The 22,173-nt window shown below is 35.5% G+C and overlaps 1 protein-coding gene across 2 annotated transcripts; it reads left to right on the top strand.

Annotated features, from left to right (window-relative positions):
• Nucleotides 1–3,298: 3,298 nt before the first annotated feature.
• LOC127792214 ((-)-germacrene D synthase-like) lies at nucleotides 3,299–5,910 on the top strand. Of its 2 annotated transcripts, XM_052322650.1 has the most exons (7): nucleotides 3,299–3,466; nucleotides 3,558–3,816; nucleotides 3,902–4,274; nucleotides 4,383–4,601; nucleotides 4,700–4,838; nucleotides 4,913–5,161; nucleotides 5,394–5,910. In XM_052322650.1, the coding sequence occupies exons 1-7, from the start codon at nucleotides 3,329–3,331 to the stop codon at nucleotides 5,685–5,687; spliced, it is 1,671 nt and encodes a 556-aa protein (XP_052178610.1). In that variant the 5' UTR covers nucleotides 3,299–3,328; the 3' UTR covers nucleotides 5,688–5,910. The 2 variants fall into 2 exon arrangements, with proteins under 2 accessions (XP_052178610.1, XP_052178611.1); XM_052322651.1 differs by lacking the exon at nucleotides 4,383–4,601.
• The last annotated feature ends 16,263 nt before the right edge of the window (nucleotides 5,911–22,173 follow it).

Raw genomic sequence — 22,173 nt, forward strand, 5'->3', positions numbered from 1 at the left:
TGTGAATGGTTTACTGTGAGTGTTCATCCCTATGGCTTGGTTTATTATGATGGATTGTCCAAACGGTTATTTACACATGTATTAAATTTCGTACGGTAAATTGCATACATCGAAATGTTGATTTTAAGCTATGCATGTTATGATTTTCGACATTGGCCTGTTTTATGTCGTCCATGTGGGACATGGGCTGATAACCTGTGACGTAGCCCAGAGTGACAGCACTCGGGATGTGTACCTAGGATTAATGCTAGGTGACCCACTTGGGACGGGGTTGAGACGGACTTCACCCTACGGGACCCAAATGGCGGGGCTGAGAGTGGACACCACCCCAGTTGTTGGCTCAAGTGGCGGGGCTGCGAGTGAACACCACCCCAGGTTCCTTTGAGCAATAGCATTAATGCCGAGGTGACGTCGATTCCGAGGACAGTGCTGATGTGACACTCTTGGGGCTAGGGTTGCGTTGGGTTTTGGAATGCTTTTGAGTAGGAGCATAAAGCCTAACAATGACAATGGGTTCATATGTCGAGGTTGTCCCTCTTAAGCATGATTGTTTTGCCAATGGGCCGAAGTGGTCGTGTCGCCTTTAGAGAGATTGCATTTTCTCCGGTTCGGGTTAAGTGCTATGTGGGATTCTCTTAGGCTGGTGCATGACGGGATTTATCGATTTTGTATATGATTTTTCATATCTGCATGAAAACGTTTTTGAACTCCCACTTAGATGATTCAGCATCTAATTTGGACTATGTCCCTGGAATATTCAAACGTTCCAGGTGAAAGCAGTGGCGCTAAGGGAAAGAATCTCATCGAGATGTAGCTGCTATGTTTAGTTTTCTTAGGTTTTGTCTATGATTACGATGTTCAGAGGTTATGTAATAGTTTGATATTTTCATGTGAAACATCGATTTGGTCATTGTAAAGGTATTGTCGGTTATATAACATTGAGGTTTCGATCTTGCTTCCGCTGATGTGATTGTTAATACCTGTCTTAGTTTATTTATTATTAAATTTTGGTATGCTAAGAAGGTACAATCGAGATTGATGGAAAATGATTATGATGAAGGTATATGTATCGAGAGACTTATCTTGTGTGTTTGATGTTGAAAAAAAAAAATTCTCGAAATCTCGAGGTAATGTACGTTGTGGGAAAATGGGGCGTTACACGTGTAGTTTATTATGTGGGCGGAGCATGGCCTGATGCCTGGATGTATCACATTGATGCTCACTATGCCATTGCATTTTATGTGCATTGCATGGTTACCGACAATTCACAAGTCTCAGACGGGAGGACCGTTCCGAGGGAGCCTATGGCTCGGCTATTCTGCAGCTCGGGTGTCGGGAGGACCAATGCTAGCATTCGAGTGACGGGAGCATCGACCCAGGATGGCGCACACAGGTTTGTTGGAGATATATGTTATCGTTTAGAGCAACGGCATGTTGGTATGGGACTTGGGTGCTTTGTGTCTTGTGTGGGCCCTAAGGACCGGTGTGTGCTTTCATTATGCTATACTATTGTGTTGTAGCGTCTCATGGTTTGTGTGTGCCTGGGGATTAGTGTTCTGGGGAGAGTTTACTAGATATATTCAGCCTATTGCCTTTCTTTCTGTATGCTTGCTGAGTCTCTCGACTCACTTTGCTTTCCATCATTCCAAGTTGAGAAGAATAGTGTTCGGGGAGGATTACTATAGCAATCAGTAATCTTTACTTTGGATTCTGTGTGTACAAGGCAATCCCAGCTAAAAAGATCTTTGGAGTATGAGTTGTGATCAAGGGATCTGATTATGTATATGTGGTATTTGATTAATTGACGCTTTATTGAATAAGGAAATGCCCCTGAGATATATATTTATTTTTAGTTTGCTTCCGCTGTTGTATAATAACGGGGCAAATTTTTACCCTATGCGTTTAAGTTATTAGATAGTTGTAAATAAAGATCTAGGAAAAATTCTGGGTCGTCATAGTTTTTGTCTTTGTGCCCTCACCGAACCTTTATTTCATCTCAAAACCACTTCATAGTTGATTCTTACATAAAATCGGAGCTCCCTCAGGGTTTCGTTGACTTTTCGAAAGTCCCTTATGATCATTCAATTTTTTAGGTTGTATCAAAGATGTACAAAAAATTGTCTTCGTTTTAATTTCTTTCAAAGTTATAAATCTCGTCTTGAGACGCTCGTCCATGTCATACTCTTTTCTTTAGGCATCTAAATTCTGAGATACTCCATTCCATTGATTCAGCTGTTTAAAATTATTAAACTAACTTCTAGTTTTTTGAACCACTCAAGAGTAGTCACATGTAAAATCTCATTATATGAATCTTTTTAGCCTAAAAATTCTTAAAAACTTTCAAAATTAATTTATTTTATTTTGGGTATTACACACACTCTTGACCTTAATCATCCAAATCATCCATAAAACACCTTATCATAGCCACGTGTCCCCGTATGGCACTTGTGCTCCTAATTATCTTTTATTTTACAGGTCTCTTAGAGACTAAACATTTAAAACTAAAAACTAAATTGGTGAATACTCTTCTGCAACTATAAATTAATTGTTGTATCTTGATAATAACAATTACAAAAGTTAACAAGTAATTGGATCACTAATTTAATTTATAGAATAGATAGATTAGCATAAATATGGGTTTTAAAATTTATTTTGAATTTTGTAATTGAAATTCTAAATTTGCCTTACTTGAACTTAAAATTGTAAATAATATTACATTATTTAAGAAGTGTTGGAGATCAAATAATAAACCCATAATTGTTATCCCTAAGAGCATATTGATTGATTGGCCTCACCAATAATTGTAAATGATATTACATTATTAATACGTGATGCTATTCTTAATATATTGACAATAACTCATTTTCAGTCAATTTCGAAGTGAGATACCTCACCAATAATTGAAGAAGACTAAGGCCTTGTTTACTTGCAATTTTTTAGAAAATATCTTTATATTGATAGAAAATTAAAAGTTGCGTTTAAAACTATTTTTTAAAATTAAAAAATAAAAAATAAATTTTTTATTTCCTAAAATTATACTATACTTTAGAAAACATCTTATAAAGAAGACACTACGAGGGAGCACAATTAATGCTTGACCTTCAAGTTTGTTGTTAATGACTCCTTGATTTATAACAAAATCTCCTTTACCACAAGAGAGTATATTTAATTATTGTTAAAGAAATATAATAATAAATTTATTTAAATGAAAAAAAAAATTATACTGTTAATTATAGGAAATATGGGAATCATGTGAGGGGACATTCTTGCTATAAATGTCAATCCCAGTAGAAGCTCATGCGTCTCATGTTCAAAATAAAAGAAAAAAATGGAATTGTCTGTTCCTCTTTCTGCCGTTCCGGTTGCACAGAATCGTGTGGCTCCGGAGATCACCCGCCGCTCGGCCAATTTCCATCCTACTGTCTGGGGAGATCATTTCCTCGCATATGCTTCTTCCCAAGTTCTGGTATCAAGATAATGTAGAGAGAGTTGCATTTTTGTGATGATGAAAATAAATTAATTGGCTAATTGGGTTGGTGGTGTTGTTGATTTGGCAGGACGCGAAGGCACAGCAGCAACACGAGAAGCTGAGAGATGAGCTCAGGAAGACACTGTCCAACTCTGCTTCTGCCGACTTGATCGATGCCATACAACGCCTGGGCGTGGCTTACCATTTCGAGAGCGAGATCGAGGCAGCAGTGCAGCGCATGCACAGGACCTGGCATCATCAACGGCTCGGTGACGCCGGCGACAGTGTTTACTGCACTGCTCTCACTTTCCGGCTACTCAGACAACACGGGTTTCCTGTGTCTTCTGGTAATTAACCAATCCGTTGCTTCGTTTAACAGCGTGTATATATGTATGGATGATGATGCATCAATTCCATGGACCAAACAACCAGATGTGTTCAAGGAATTGAGGGGAAGAGACGGCCAGTTTAAGGAATGCTTAACGAGAGATGTGGAGGCACTGCTAAGCTTGTACGAGGCTGCGCATCTCGGGGTGCGGGGAGAAGACGTGCTGGATGAGTTGGTCGTCTTCACCACTGCTAAGCTTAAGGCTGCGGTGCCGGACCTAGGTGACGCTCTTGCCGGCAAGGTGATACATGCTCTAAACCAGCCCATCCGGACGGGCCTGACAAGGCTTGAGGCGAGGAGCTATATCTCTTTGTTTGAGCCAAAAGGCCATGAAGATAAACTCCTCCTGGACTTTGCCAAGTCAGATTTCAACCTGTTGCAGAAGCTACACCAAAGAGAGCTCAGTGAGATCACAAGGTTCTTTAGCTATGCAATAATATACTAAGGCTAAGTCAAAATAACAGAATTTGTTTTATGTAGTTTGAGTTGGAAATGATTTGCATGAAACTGATATATATGTTTTAGGTGGTGGAAAGATTTAGATGTGCCAAAGAAACTGCCATTTGCAAGAGATAGAGTGGTGGAGTCCTACTTTTGGATAACGGGAGTGTATTTTGAACCCCAGTATGAGCTTGGTAGAAAGGTGCTAACCAAAGTGTTTGCTATGACCTGTATTATAGACGACGCATACGACGCTTATGGCACTTTGGAAGAACTTGCCCTCTTCACTTATGCAATTGAAAAGTTTGATTTTGTTCACCTTGAAATAATTCATTAAACTCATCATGCATGCATGAATTGAAATGGATCCCTCTAATGAGACCCAATTGCTTGATTTTTAGGTGGCATGTCAGCGCTACACATCAACTTCCAGAGTACATGAGGCTGTGTTACGAAGCATTGCTTGATGTTTACAACATGATTGAGGAGGAGATGGCCAAGCAAGGGAGGTCTTATGCCGTCGACTATGCAAAATCAACAGTAAGTTTCGCTGGTTCTTGTTTAATTTATCTCATCAAAAGGCCATTAATTAATATGGAGGTTAAATTTCTTAGATGAAGAAGCTGGTTAGGGCCTACTTTGAGGAGGCCAAATGGTTCCACCAAGGTTACACTCCATCCATGGAAGAATACAAGCAAGTGGCGCTCGTAACTTCTACTTATGAGATGATTTCGACTAATTCACTTGTTGGGATGGGTGATTTGGCCACCCAAGAGGCTTTTGATTGGGTGTCAAGTCACCCTTTAATTGTTAGGGCTTCCTCTATTATATTTCGGCTCATGGATGACATCGCTGGCCACAAGGTACGTAGATGACTTATACATCACATTTTTTGGTAATTTTTTTGTTTTTTGTGACTTGATAAGAGTCATTTATATGCTGAGTGATTATGTTAATTCTATATAGACTAAGAAAGAGAGAGGACGTGTAGCCTCGGCTATGGAATTCTACATTGAACAGTATGAATATAATGAGTATATATATGTGTACATGCATTAGATATATATAATGAGTTGTTATGTTAATTCTATATAGTTTGAGCAAGAGAGAGGGCATGTAGCCTCTGCTGTGGAATGCTACATGGAACAATATGGAGCATCAGAGGAAGAGGCAGTGGTGGAACTTAAGAAGCAAGTTGGAGAAGCATGGAAGGACATTAATGCAGAGATGTTGCAGCCAACTAAAGTGGCAATGCCTCTGCTTGTGCGAGTCCTCAACCTTGCCAGGGTGACAAACGTTATGTACTCGCATGGAGATGGCTACACTGATTCTGTCACCAACCTAAAAGATATTATCACCTCCTTGTTTATTCAAGCTGTCCCAACATAAGCCCTGTTGTTCTCAGTTAAGCCGTGTGTATGCATTATTGTTGCAAATTAACAATTGGAAACAATGTTCCAAATGCATGTTTTTATAAGGTTACGTTTGTATTCATTCATCCCTATGCATATATTGATGATGTTTAAGGACGAATCAACAAAGTCTGCTTTAAGATCAATGCCTGCAAGAAAAGGCGAGGCTAGATCCCCGGATTTGGCTTTCTGATGCTCAATTTAGTGTGAAGCTACCACCATCAAGTATGAAAGAAACAAGAGAGTTAATTAGAAGGTTTTACTTTTGAAGGAGGGGGGGGAGTCTTGATCCTTATATAGGTTGGGCCAGTTGATATAAGAGTCGCTGAGTCAGACTCAGTATCACGACAAATTTATCTTCTGAATCTGTTGCTGATGGAGGAGCAAGTTGAGTTGAGTTTAAATTATGTAAGCGTTTATGCAAGTCTTAGGTGTGTATTTTCATGTCACTTATTGGTCAATGGAGGATTCATGTTTCTGAAGGATGGATGATCCAACCACTGCAGCTGCCGATGCCGATGCCGATGCCGGTGCCAGTTGCTGCCTATCATGTTGAAGGCATTCATATCTATTAATTCAATTCAATGCAGCCTTTTCCTTTTGTCTGTTCCTTCTATTTTCGTACATCATCTGCGGCCGCAGATCAGCCACGAACAGTAAAGTGGGTCACTTGTTCTTCCCTTATTTGTTTTTAATAAAGAAAAAAGATCATGCTATTTATACATAACGCTCTTTACAGGTGGATTTATAGGTAAGTTAAAAAGACTATTTTACCCCTTTCTCTCTTATCTCAATGACTATTTTACCCTTTTTTTTATCATCTCTCCCCTTTTCTCTCTTCTCTCTCTCCTCTCCTCCCTTTTTAGCATCGCCCGCCATAGCCTACCTCTCCCTAGCTGCTCACTGCTCGATGCTCACCGCTACCTCACCTGGCCGACTGCAGCCTCGCCTCTCGCCTGGCCAATTGTCGCCGGTGGCCAGGCGAGGATGCAACAGGTGGTGAGTAGCGGCGGTCGGCCAAGCAAGAGGCGAGGCATCGGCCAAGCAAGGCAACTACAAGCATCGACGGGCGAGTGCGAGGCAACAACGGGCAGTAAGGCAGAGGTAGAGACTAGATGAAGGTTGTGAGAGGCAATGCTAAAGGGGAAAGAGGAGAGAGAGAGAAAGAAAGAATATTGCGAATTTATGGCGAGATTATCATTCTATAAATCTACTTGTAAAAGTGTTTTTGTACAAATAGTATTATCCAAGAAAAAAATATATTTTTAAAAATAAAAAAAATATTATAAAGAAAATTCAAATAACAAAAAGTTATTTTAGTTATTTTCATCACAAATACACTCAAATTTTTCAAAACGCGAAAAATGTTACAGACAAAAAGAATGTGTTCTCAACAATCTTAAAACAAACATTTAAAACATAAACTTAAAAATGAATTCAAAATTCAAAACATAAAATTGAAACACTAGATAACAGTCCCTAACATTATAATCTGTTTTAGTTATTATTATTATTATTATTATTATTATTATTATTATTATTATTATTTTAGATATTGTATCTGAAAGTTACAAGGTTGACCACACAACCTGTTGGGCCATTTTTTGTGGCCTCTGATCACTTGTTGAGCCCAATATTAAATTTGGGCCAAACTGATATTTGGGCCAGCTTGGTCTCAAAACTCTAAATAAAGAAGTTACATAAAGAAAAAGCAAACTAATTGTTTATATGTTAACTGGTGGGGAACTTTTTGTACAAATACTATAATTTTAAAATCTATTTAAAAAATTATAATTTTTAAATTATTTATAAAAATATTATAATTTTTCCAACTCGACACCCACATAAAACACATGTCAGGTTAATAGAGCGCAAGTGGCTACTCACGAAAGCAACTTCCACTATATTAATTTTATCATAGTAACGTAGATTAGTGTGACGTTTTGATTTAAGAAATTATAAATAATTTGAAACTTATAGTATTTTTATAAATAAATTTTAAAAATTCAGTATTTTTAGCATGATTTAATAAAAGAGGAGTTGTCAATTTGAATTTTGTGTTATTTTTATCATTATATATGCAAAACCGCCCAAAAATACTTTTTTTTTGAAAGAAACATAATTAAAATTGGACTTATATTACAATTCAGACATGTTATGTTGTCGGTGTCGATATAAACTTGCAAAGAGGTGGGTGTGTGGGTCCCACCCCTCAAGTTACCCACATCGGACAAATATTATGTTATCTAATACGAATAATATAATATTTTTATATTATAAGTAATGTAAAAATGATAATTTTTGAAAATAATTTAAAATTAAATTTTAATAATTTATAATTTACAAATATTATAATTAATTTTAAATTAAAAAAACTAACTCCATATGTAAACATGTAAATGGAGAAACAGTTTACACTTATGAGTTTCCCTGCAAAATCAATATAGATTTTTGAGCGGTTTGAATTATTAGTCAAAAACAAAATTATTGTATTTCATTAGAGAGAGAGTATGTTTCTCTTCTGTCTTCATATATATATATGTACACACACTATGTATATACAAAATATATATAGTAATGCTGGGGGAGCTTGACAAATGAGTTGATAAGTGAGTTTTTTGACTATAAATTAGTGATATTTTGGATCTAAATTGAGAATATTCTCTTATCTCTTCTCTCATCTCTCATTTTTCTCCCCTTCCTCTCTAGCAAATGCCTCTCACCGTCACCTCTTCATTGTTGCATCCTCCTTAGTGATGATTTTCAATTACGATTTAATTTGGTCTGATGTTAATAAAATTTTTTGAACCGATAAACACTACAAGAAATTCAAGATTAAGGGACGGATTTTTAGCGACGAAATAGGAGAAAAAAAATTGTGAAATTAGTGACACAAATTAGCGATAGGAAATTGTTCCGTCACTAAACTAATTAAAAAAATTAAAAACTAAAAAATTCTTAAATTTTTAGCGACAGATTAATATTTTCGTCTCTAAAATTAGTAACGGAAAGGTATTTTCGTTGCTAAATTTTAATAAATAAAAAAATTAAATTAAATTTTTATTTGGCAACAGAATTGGTTTTCAGTCGCTAAAATTAGAGATAAAAAATTAATTCCATATCTAATTTTAGCGACAATAAATTAATTTCATCGCCAAATAAAAAATTTATTTTTTTATTTATTAAAATTTAGTGACGGAATGACCTTTCCGTCACTAATTTTAGCGATAGAAATATTAATTTGTCGCTAAAATTAAAAATAAAAAATTAATTTTAATATTTATTTAAATAGCAAAAAGAATTAAAAATGGAAAATTACTTTTAGGGACGGACTCCAAATCTATTTCTGTTTTAGTGACGGAATAAATAATTCATCGCTAATTTTAATTTTTCTTTTATTATTTTTTATTTTTTAGTCAATTAATTTATAAATATTTAAACTTGAGAGGAATATTTAAATATATAAATATTTAAATTAAATAAAAAATGAAATATATTTAAAAAATTAATTATACATTTATTTAAAAAATTAATTTATAAAATTTAAAAATTTTAATTTAAATAAATATATTAATTTTAAAATCATAATATTGTTAAATTCTAAATGTGTACAAAATGTAAACAAACACTACATTTGAAAAATAAATAAAAAGTTTAAAAACCATAATATTGTTAAAGTTTTGATTATTCTAAATTTTAAAAATCACAAAAATTAAATATCGATCGATTGTATTAGAATGAGTCTAGGGGTTACCTTGTCAATCTCTTACTCTTTATAAATAAGAAAAATTAATGCTAAGCTAATATATGTTACAATTTTAGTGAAATTATAATTTCACTTCGAATACAAGACTGACTTATGTATCAAAAGATTTGCAGGTGATCTCATTCACGCCCTAAATTTGTTTTTCTTTTTGCAAGAGACGCCAAGAGATGACTCTCTTGCATCTTGATCCAGAGATTATTTCACATAAAAAAATCATTATTATATTTTAACAATAATAGTGTAAATTCAATATATAATAATAATTTTTAAAACTTAACTCGAACATGCAATTTTTATTAAAAAAAATCATTTTTAAAATAAATTCACAAAATGTCTCCTTATTTTTTATGGAAGTATTATGAAAACCATTTCTAAACACTCTAAATGCTCATATTCGTGCATCGAGCTCTTTGTTGTTTTGTTGATTATTGTTTGACCTTTTTGTATGACAGTCGTATATCGCTAGTTTTTGAAATTTATTCTCTTTTCAGTGTTTAATTTTACTTTCGTTGTTTACAAGTTTTGTCTCATTATTTTTTTATGAGACTCGAGATCTACCCTGATAATCTGTAGATATTCTATGATTTTCGTTTAATGTAAATATTATTTATAAAAAAATAATTTTTTGATGTAACAAATTAATAATAAATAATCTAATATATCAAATTAATTTATTATAATTATTATATTTATAATATAATTATATTTTTAAACGAATATTAATTTGAAATACAATGATTTAAATTATTTTATTATGACATTTTAAATTATTACAATAAATTATTATTTAAATTATTTAATAATTGTCATAATTTAAATTATTTTATGCTATCATAATTTTAAATTATATTATTTTTATCAATTAAATAACAATTATTTTTATTTTAATAAATTATATTATTTTTATTTAATAATAAATATTAATAAATTAAAGAGGCGGGAATCTCCTCGCCTCTTTCCCTCCCCCCTTTCCCACCCCCCAAAAAACCCTTCTCCCTCTCTACTCTATCTAGTTCTCTTGCCCTTGCCCTCGCCCTCACTCTCGCCCTCGATCTAGGCTCTCGCTTACTAGCTCGCCCTCGATCTAGCCCCTTACTCGCTGCCTCGCACTTGATCTAGCCCCTCGCTCAAAGGTCTCCCTTGCCTCTCAGTCCATAGCTAGAGAGGTCGCATCAGTGGCTTGCTTGCTCCCATACTCTCACTAGGTGACTAGGCCACTTGCCTCTCTTCATTGTCATTAGGATACTTTAGTTCAATCTTTTAAGGTTTGGTTCAATCTTTGTGTTTTGCTTGGTTTCAAATTCAATATTATGGTTTGCTCTTTTGATTCAATCTTTGGTGTTGTGTTTTGTTATTGTTCTATTTTAGTTTGTTGTATTCTTTTGATTCAATCTTTGGTCTAGGTTCTTGGCTCCAGATAGCATATTTAACTTTGAAATTTGAAATACTAATTAGTAGAATGTATTCATTTTTGTAACCATAAATCAATTACGTAATTATGAAGACAATAGTTTTATAAATAATATAGTAACTTGTCTTTCTTTTTTCAAAAATTTTGTTCCTAAGGTGTTAAATAATAAATAAAAATTTGAGAAATATTTACTACCATTTCACATTATGATGATTTATAATCAACATTATTTGTGCAAAATCCAAATTTTGTCTTTTCTACCTAGAAATAGAATTAAAATTGCTCCTTGGGTCTAAGAGAATAATGAAAGTTTGGATAATTTTGTTTTAACCAACCTAATTAGTAATGAGCATAAACTAAGTTTTGTTTTGAAAGTAGTTTTATTGTACCTTAAGATAAGGGTTTATTTGCCAAGATAAATTGTTAATATATATATACACACACAAATATATTGAACTGCAATTGAGTGTCTAAATTTAGATTGATTTCTTTAATTATCAAATTGTATTTATTAAATTGTTAGAGTTTTGATTTTGATTTTGTTTTCCGTTGTTAGAGTTTTGACTCCGCTAAAATTTGGTTCTCATTTATCGAATTTATTCATTTTATAGGATGATTATGAAGTATATGATGCGTTGAGAATTGATGATGTTGCACATATTGAAGTGTTATGTTCTTGTGTTTTTTTTCTTACATGGGGTGTAGTCTGGTTATAGAGGAGACTTTATCGGATTTTCTCCAAAAATTATATTCACTAAAGAACATAATTAATTAAATAATTTATAGTAATTTAATTAAATTTACTAAAAGTTAGCCTTAGATTTACGTTCAGTGACTTCCTCGATGGAGTGAGAAGGTCACTGAATTGTCCAGTTGGACAGTCTGAAAATTTGATGTTGTGTTGTGTGCTCGACGAATACACATTAATTTACTCATGCATGATACGAATATTCGATAGCATCTCACATTGTTCTCCGGTTGCATATAGGAATATGTTCTAATTTATGCAATTGACTCAAATTGAGTGTAACTTGTTTGAATCAGCACATAATCTTTATCGTGCATCTGGAAAATTGGGCTAAAATACTGTCGAAATTTTGTACCGTCAGTAAATGCGTCCTAGTGGTCATATCACAACTCATTTCCGGATGGTATAGGTTCTAACCTTCAAATTTTAAGGAGTTATAAGGAATGGTTTAGTGGTAAGAAGATTAAAAAAACTCAAATAAAAAAATTGTTATAATTATAATTTAGTAATTTTTTGTTATTTAATTACCACAGGAAAAAAATGAGACTAGATCGTTAGTGGATGTACATCAGGCATAAGGAAGATGGTTATGTTTCTACGGAATTTATCAAGGGTGTTGAGGAATTTGTTAACTTTGCTAAGAGTCAAGGAGAGTGGATGGATGGGAATAAGATTAAATGTCCCTGTAATCAACGAAAGTGTAGGAACACGGCTTTTTGTGACTAGAAAACTGTGACAAGTCACTTGCTCACCAAAGGTTTCGTACTGGGGTATCACTAGTGGACACTTCATGGGAAAGTTGTCGCTACTGTAGATTCGGTCGATATACCGTACTCAACATCAATGCTTGAAGTAGAGCCAAGCAACGCATTTGAGACTATGGTAATGGATGCTGTCGGGCCTAATATCAATCCAAATATGGAGGAGGAACCTCCGAATCTAGAAGCTCAAGCATTCTATGACATACTGAGTGTTGCGAGAAAAGAGTTATATCCTGGTTGTCGAAAGCATACGCAGTTGTCGTTTGTTGCTAGATTGCTTAGCTTTAAGTCAGAGCACCATCTATCTGAAAGGGGATTTGATCAACTTTGTGAATTACTTAAGAAGGTTCTTCCTTAACCTAATACGGTGATTGATCATTTTTACAGCACTAAAAAGCTAGTACGAGGGTTGGGCCTTCCTGTTAAAAAAATTGATTACTGTAGAAACAACTATATGATTTTTTGGGGTGATGACATTGATTTAGTAGTCTACAAGTTTTGTCATGAGAATTGGTACAAGCAAATTGATCAAGTTGACACTAGCAAACGACAAAAAACTTGTGTTCCTCATAAAAAGATGCATTACTTTCCTTTAACTCCTCGGCTTTTGAGACTGTATGCATCCAATTCAACAACAGCGAAAATGAGATGGCACGCGGATTATGTGGTCGAAGATGGTGTCATGCGTCATCCGTTGGATTCCCCTACATAGATTCATTTCAATGAGACTCATAAGAAATTTGCTGCTAAGAAAAGAAATGTCAGACTTAGTCTTTGTACTGATGGGTTTCAGCCATTTGGTCAATCTGGGAAGCAATATTCTTGTTGGCCTATCATTGTCACAGTTATAATTTACCACCTTGGATGTGGATGAAGGTTACAACAATGTTCTTAACGGTGCTAGTGTCAGGACCAAAGAACCCTAAGGCAAAACTTGATGTTTTCTTATAGCCCCTTATTACTGAGTTGAAACATTTGTGGGATATTGGTGTGCATGCATATGACATCTCATTAAAATAAAATTTCTAATTGAAAGCGCCTTTGATGTGGACCATCAGTGATTTTCCTACATATTCAATGGTTTCGAGGTACACCACGATAGGAAAGCTGGCATGTCCTTATTGCACGATTCACTCGGACGCATTTTACCTATCGAAGAGTCCAAAGATTTTATGGTTTGATAACCATCGAAATTTCTTGCATCAAGATCATCCATATCAACAGAATAGGTATGGATTCAGCAAGAATACTTTGGTAAAAAAAAATAGCACCTTCTGTATTGTCTGGACCTGAGATACTTGCTTTCTTGGACAAGTTGGGTCTAGTAAAGGCAACAGAACCCAATGCTGCAAAGACTAATGTGGATAACAGTCATGGTAATGGGTTGAAGAGTAAGAGCATTTTTTAGGATTTGCATTACTGGAAAACTCATCTCATTCGACACAACTTGGATGTTATGCATATAGAGAAAAACGTGGTCGAAAATGTGTTCAATATAGTGATGAATGTACCGGGCAAAACTAAGGACACTATGAAGTCGAGAGAAGAGTTGAATCAATATTGTCGTCACATTGCTCAACCGACTTTTACTCTGAACAAGAAAGAAAAAGCCGTCATGTGTGCATGGGTAAGAAACCTGAAATTTCCTTGTGGGTATGTGTCGAACATGGTTAGATGTCTTAACATGAAGAAACTTAAGTTATTTGGGATGAAAATCCAGGATTGTCATGTGTTCATGCAAAGGTTGGTGCCCGTTACATTTCGGAATTACTGTCGCAAAAAGTATGGGAGGCACTGACTGAGTTGAGTTTTTTCTTCAAAGATTTGACATCGACCATTATCAAAAGTGAGCACATGATGAAATTAGATAACTACATCCCCATCACTCTGTGTAAGTTGGAGCTCATATTCCCTCTAAGCTTATTTGACTCTATGGAGCATCTTCCAGTCCATTTGGCTTATGAAGCAAGGATAGCAGGTCTAGTTCAATATCGATGGATGTATCCATTTGAAAGGTAGTATTTATTATATTGATAACTTTTTTTCCTATTTTCCAAGAAACATATTCATTTTGTAGTTCTCTTATCTAACTACTATACACATTTTATATAGATACCTTGGAAACTTGAAGAAAACAGTTAGAAATAAAGCTCAAGTGGAAGGCTCTATTTCTAATTCATATGTTGTGGAGAAAGCGTCGTTGTGTTCTCATTACTTTGAGAACCATGTTGTTACAAAGAATACACGAGTGTCGCGCAACGATGCTGGTGTTGTAAATGAAAGGAATGACCAGGAGGGGAAGTTATCCATTTTCAAGCATCATTGTCAACTATTTGGATGTAAAAAGTCATGAATGTTGTTCGATGAAGAATATGATGTTGTGCACAAATATATTTTGATGAATTGTCCAGAAGTATAATCGTATCTGTAATAAGATTTGTTAATTAATTTTTGTTAATTTCTAAATTATCTTTGAATTGAATAGTTTAATGTAGTTATTTTCATTTTTCTTATTAATTTGTTAAGAATTTACGATGCTGATCAAAGACAACGTAATCTTGGCATTGGCAACCACGTCATTGAACACTTAACAAATAACGAATTCCCTTCCTGGCTCAATAGCTATGTGAGTTGATTAACTGGAATATTAATTCCACCCAATTTCTTATATAACAACTTCTTATCTATCTTTTTTATTTAATAGGCTCGCGATCCTACGAACAATGTAACCAATTCATACATAAGGGATCTCGCAAAAGGACCTTTTAACACCGTTACAACTGAAGGATCAAAAACGAGGATACAAAAGCATGCAACGAAAGCGTTTTAATCAAAAACGATCCTCGTATTGATTAGAATCTAAGAGACTTACTTTTACGGCGGATTACCGGTCGGAATGGGGCGATAGGGGCAGGATGCGCGGTAGCTTCTTCGCGTGGTGGAGACGACGGCTGTCCTGCTATCCTTCGGCTCCTTCGCATCAGAACTTCGAGGCTCTCTTTCGATCTTCCGAAATATGACTCGAACTCGTGGCCTTTCTTCGGTGAAGAAGAATGAAAAACGACTTGGATGAAAAAACAAATAATGAGAGAATATATAGGGAGAACCCTAGGGTTAAAACCCTAGTGGGCCAAACCCTAATGGGCCAAGATCATTTAATTAATTTTCTAATTGGGTTAGCCCAATTAATTAATTAAAAACCCTAATGAACTATTATTTTATTCTAGCCCAATTAATTATGGATCATTCTGAATAAAATAATTCTCTCTCAATATAATTCATCCAACAAGCCAAATGTATTAAAAAATACATGAGTTACATTGAGCTACCCCGGGGACCAAAAGACAAATTATTCACGGCTACTAAAATGACCAAAATATCCCTGCTACCTAGTAGCTATATTTTGTCATTCTAAGTGTTCCAACTATCACCATATGGTAACACTGACCCCACGAATAATTTTGCATATGCCATGTCTTTGACCTACTAGTGTAATGACGAAAATACCCCTCTGCGTAACACCCATCATTTAGAAAGGAATAATGTACTAACACCTTTCTAAATGATTTCTACCATCCTTAGATCACTAGTCCAATAATCTGTGACTACTCGAATGTACTTGCTTATCACTGGGAGCTACCCAGAAGCACACACTCTTAAGTCACGTTCCCAGGGCCCTGGATTATTCGATTATTCTTGGACAATCACAAGGGGGTGAATCACAGAAACTATCTTGTATTAGTCTATCTTAGCTAATTAGAAACCATACTCCCAACTCAAAAGGATATTGATCTTTGATAGACCTCACCTACAATGAATCTAAGAATATAGCTCTAGGTTCACTAGACCACAAACTAATACTCAAGTATTAGAGTACTCGTCCACGTAGTAGCAGTGATAGACTAGCTCCATGATAATTAGTACTTTGTCATTAGCTTCTATCACAGGTCCACTCTACGCATTCCAAATGCGCTTGTACAATTAGAGTAAACAGACTGTTTACTAGCTAAGGCAAGCCATCCTCCATTAGGATCTATTGCACAATGATCTTATCATGATAGAATGCCCAGTTCTATCAAAAGATCAAGAGTAATATTTTGTTGCTTATTAAGTACCCATGATTCATGCCTAACTGTGAAGAACGACCCATCACATGAATCACTTACTTAATAGCATGGACACCTTTCCAACAATTAAATGCAAATAATATATGTGCCATAAACTGAATAAAAGAAACATCATTACCATAAACTAAACAAAACGTGTCTTTAGGGCATACATTTCCAACAACAACATACCCTGGCTACTTTGTTAATGGATTTAAATTTCATATGGTTAGCCACGGTTCGAATAAAGGCACTATGAATAGTGGCATGTGCGTTAAAGGATCCAACTACGATAATCCCGAGAAGGACTATTATGGTCGGATAACAGAGATTGTCGAGCTCGAGTATCCTTCAGTGTCGTCATTCAAGAAAGTTATATTTGTTCAAGGGCGATTGGTTTATTTCAACTTTGAACGAGGGGGTGAAGATTCATCTTGCATACAAGATCGTAGAGGTCAATGAAAAGAAGAAATGGAATACAAATGAGCAATTTGTATTAGCTCTCAAGTAATTCAAGTATATTTTTGTGAATATCCAATCTTGAGGCACCACAAAAGCGATTTGTTGGTTGTAACCAAAGTCAAACCAAGGTTTACAATAAAAGTTCCACAATCCTTTAATAATCAAGAGGCGACTCTTCCATGTGAAGCGCAGCCTTACCAAGTGGATAACATGAAACTACATGATATCGCGATTGATGATGCCCAAATTCATGAGACAGTGAATGATGGTGGCGATACTGATTTAAATGATGAGCCAGTTATGGAATCAGAATTTGACAAAGCCCCAGAGTTAAATGATGAGTTATGAAGCACGAAAATGGCTCGAAGGCGCCGTTTCAGCATTTTCGAACCGTTTCTCATTTTGAAAAAGTCAAAAACGGCCCGAAACGTTTTTCGGGCCGTTTGTGTAATTTTCAAACATATTGGGGCTGTTTCTTAATTTGAACAAATTGGCTGGAAACGCGTTTCTAGCGTACGTCGTAGCCGCCATTCTGACTGCTTCCTTCCCTCTTCTTTTTCTCCTTCCCTCTCTTCCGTAGTCGCCATCTGCTTCGTCACCGCCATCTACTTCCAGAGCGACCGTCATCTGCTTCATCGCCGTCTGTTTCGTCGCCCTCGACATTCCCTTTTGTAACACTGTAAATAAATTTTTGACTCTATTTAAGTTAGAACGTTAATATTTAATATTTTAATGGATATTTTCCTGTAAGTAACATTGTAAGTAAGTTTCGCCATCTACTGCTATATTGGGATTTTTTTTCAATTTGTGCTAATATTTTAGTGGATGTAATACCCCATGTTCGTATAAGGTTGCCACGTAATTTTAATAGGTTTAGAATACCAAAAAATTAATACCTCATGTTCGTATAAACACCGAATCGACTGCAAGGAATGCCTCGGAGTGAAATTGTCTAACAAAAATGATATGGTCTCGATATGCGTTCCAAGTTAAGATTTATGGTGGCGAAAGAAATCGAATTCGGAATAGTTTTCGGTACAGCTAAAATACAGCTATTATTTAGGCTGCAAAATCGAATCATCGTAGGAAACTCCCAAAAAATCAACGGAACCCTAGGGGGGCTCCGATTTTGCGTAATGAGCAACCCTTCAGTCGTTTCGGGATTAAACAACAGTTCGGTGAAGACACTGGGGTGAATTGTCCTTTTTGACTAGGTTTTGAGTTATTAAATTTGGATTTTCAGTATTCTAATGCAATTTAATCGATGTTTGAGGGCATCGTTGCAATAAGAAAATTACCTAAGTAATATTATAATAAAATTTGGGTTTAATATATAATTTCTCTTAATTTAAAGTGTAATAAATAGTTATATATACCTATATATACATATGCTCATGCGCGTGGCCAGCTTCTGAGAAGCTTTGAATGGCCGAGATTTGCTGCAATGGGAGAGATATTGGGAGCATAAATTGAGGAAAAAATATCTCCAAGAGACATGGTGTAGGTAGGACAGGATGATTTGATTAAATGTATCAAGCAAAATATATAAATATATATATATACATCCGTGCGCGTGTGTACGTGAAAGAGAGCTTCTGTGAAGTTCATTTTGTTGCAACTTGAATTATTCAAATGATGAAGTAATGGACAAGATTTTCATGGCCAAGCGAGATTTGCGCAAAATGGCAGCGGGATTTAAGGGGATATAGCAGCCGAATGAGAGAGATTTTGTTATTAATGTAATGTACTATATATATTTATATATATATGCACCTTGGAGAGCAAGCCATGGCTGTCTATAAATAGGCAAGAGAATCGGCCGATTGAGAGGCAAGCAAATGAGAGATCGAGAGAGAGAGGGGGGGAGAGATTGGATGAGAGCTCGTGAGGGAGAGCGTTGGAGCCGAGGGGGCCACTCGGAATGGCCAAAGTCGGCCATGGCAGCAGCAGCGAAGCTGTTGTTCGGCAGCCATGGCCGACGACCAGCAAGCATGGCGGTGGTTCAAGGCGAGATGCAGCTCACTGATGGTGGCACGATGGCCGTCGGAGGCTACGGAAGCTCAAGACGCGGCCGAAAGCAGCTGAGCCGCGGCCATGGCAGCCATGGCCGCAAGCTCCAGCAGCCAACGCGAGCAGGGGAGGCTGCTACGGGCGACGACAGTGAGCGGCTGGCTTGCGATGATGGCGAGCTGGTGCGGCAGTGGCCGGGGAGGCCGTCAACGGCGATCAAGGTGGTCGGCGGGCGCGGGAAGGAGGGACGGCAGAGTTGTCTGTGCGCGTCCATGGCGGAAGAAAGAAGAAGCAAAGGAAAAAGAGAAAGAAGGGAAGAAGAAGAAGAAGAAAAGAAAAAGAAAAAACAAAAAAAGGAAAATGATGGTAAAATTCTAGAAAATTTCAGAAAAATAGGAAATTATGTTTCAATGATAGTCTGGAGATTTTGGTGAGAAAAACAGCTCGGGCACGCATTTCGGGAATATGACACGCATATCGAGGAAGTCGGAGATTCTAAGTCAAGGTGAGTAAAATTTTCTAAAAATTCCAGAAATTCAAGAATATTATTTTATGAATTTTCGTAGAGAAATATTTGAGAAAATATTTTAGAAATATTTAATCTAGATTTATTGAGGAAAAATAGGAAGAAATAGAGAGAAAATTATAGAAAATTTAAGAAATTATGGAAAAATAGGTTTTAATTTTTATTTAAATAATTATGGTGATTAGGATACTTTGAGGCTGAAGTTGAAGAGACTGGTTGGCACACAAATCGAGGTAAGGCACGAATATCGAGGTAGCCCGATAAGCTTGAAAAGGTAAGTGGTACTTCCTCGAAAATATTTTCATCATATTGACATGCCCTGATATGTCTCCATCACGTAGACTGCATACATGACTATGAAATGCATAAATACACATTGATATCATCGATCACACGCATATGAGACCGTAGGGAGTACGAACTGGCACCGCTGCCTTACCAAGGGTGCACCCATACACCCCGGCTTCGAAAGAGGTGGCCGCTAAAATGGTAGGTAGCATGAGGGGTGCAGTTGACACCTACGATGAAAGACATTGGATACACTCATGACATAGCATTATGTACCCTTACTTAGATAGTTCATCATCTAACTTGGGTTCGCCCCTAGAACATTCAACGTTCCAGTCGGGACTTGCAGAGATGATTCTGAGATTGGTGATATGTAGTGACGTGAGACGTCAAGAAGCGAGTAAATGTACCATGTTATGTTATAATATAAGTAGTTTAAGAATTATGTACATTGTATTTATTGTCAGACGCTTATGAATTAACTTTGTAATGAATGACATGTCTAGTTATTATTATATGCATTACCATGAGCAAGTTCAATTCAGCTTCCGCTTTGTATTTATTTTCTAGTGTAGATATCTCGCACTAGATAAGGTCTTAGGGAATTTCGGGATAATGTAAAAAAAAAAAAAAAATAGACCAAATTTCCTAAGGCATAACACGCCCTGAAGAAGTGGGTTGTTACAATGGATGCTTTTGAATGGGCTGAGGGGTGGACACTGGACAATAAGAGTTGAATGTTTTGAGCCATTTTCTTTTTTGGGGGTGATAGACAATTTTTTTTATTTGGTTAATTTTAACTTAATTATGATTTAATTAAAATTTATTTACTATGGTTTTAAAATTTACAAATAACCGACTGTATTTGTGGCTGTTGTGATGTTGTGGCTATTTTGTTAGAGATAATAAAATGTTTTGTGACTATTTGTGGCTATTTTGTGACTTAAAATTTAATTACTAAGTAATAATAGAACTTTTTAAATATTGTTAATGGTTGTTTGAATACATTGTGGTTATGTTTATGTTTGTTTGAATACATTATGGAACTTATGTTTATTGTTTATATTTAAATATTTTTTTAATTTTTTTCTATATTAAAAATTTTATTTTTAAAAAAATTCCTATATTTTTTAAATTTACACTTTACCCCACGTTTCCGTTTCCTACCTTTTTAGAAAAATATTGTTTCCGCGTTTTCGTTTCCTATTGGAAACGTTTTCCGTTTCCATTTCTGTGCAACCTAGATGATGAGCAAGTTTTGAGATTCGATTCTGAAGATAAGTCTAAATCGTATCATGAGTAAGTCCTGCGATCAGAATCTGAATATGACCCCGAATCAGAAGATAAGCAAGTTCTTCAATTAGATTCTGATGATGACTTAGAATCTAATGACATAGATGTAGACTTATATGATAGTGATTAGAGGTAAATTTTATGATTTAAATATATATGTTTAATTATTAATGATATTGATTTTGCTAATTGATTTATTTCATTGTAGGTATGACAAGTGTTAGGGGACATTATTGTGCAAGACGCGGTGGTTCTAGACCTAGCTCTTTTGGGTCCACTACTGCTTCCACCTCATCTACTGTAGCACCGTATATTTAGGGGGACGTTTCACCAGCCTCCCCCCACCAGCATTTTTTTTTTTTTTGCCCCTGTAGTTGCTTCTGCATCGACCCTTACTTCAAAGTCATCAGTAGATCCATTATCCCACTCGGTTGTCAGTCCTTCTACTCCGAATCACAACATGTTATAAAGCAAAATGGCGATGGGTAACTTTGTTTTTTCTATTTTTTTTTACATTATAACATATGTTAGTTTTTATACTAATTATTATTATTTGTATACAGGAGCATTTTTTGTTGTATAGTGAACATCTCCCATATTATATCGACGATTTTCAAGAAACGTCTTCATAAGGAGGGTCATGTTTGAAAAGAAGTGCCTTTGGAGACAAAAGGCTTGTACTGGAATGAATTTGTGGTATTAAATTCAAATTAATAATTTTTTTATTAATTATTAATGTAGAAATGTTTCAGCTATTTAATCTTATTTTTTATGCATTAGTGAGGACATAATGGGCACAAAAGGCAACAAAACAATACATTGATAACATTCGTAGGTGGCATGTTAATGAAAAATCGACTTTTGTGCCAGATGATATCTAGGACCGTTGGATGCAGAAATGGGAACAAGATAAAGCTTTTAAGAAACGGTCTGCACAAGCGTCATTGAATTGCTTGAGTGAAATGAGTGGCCCTGGCGCCAATCCTTCTCACCACACTTGGGGCTCCATATCCTCAACGGAGCATAAAAGACGAATTGTAAAAAAATTAATTTATTTAATTTGTTAATATTGGTAATCTTTTATTATTAAAA

Source organism: Diospyros lotus, chromosome 15 (genome assembly GCF_014633365.1).
Source record: "Diospyros lotus cultivar Yz01 chromosome 15, ASM1463336v1, whole genome shotgun sequence".
Lineage (NCBI taxonomy): Eukaryota > Viridiplantae > Streptophyta > Magnoliopsida > Ericales > Ebenaceae > Diospyros > Diospyros lotus.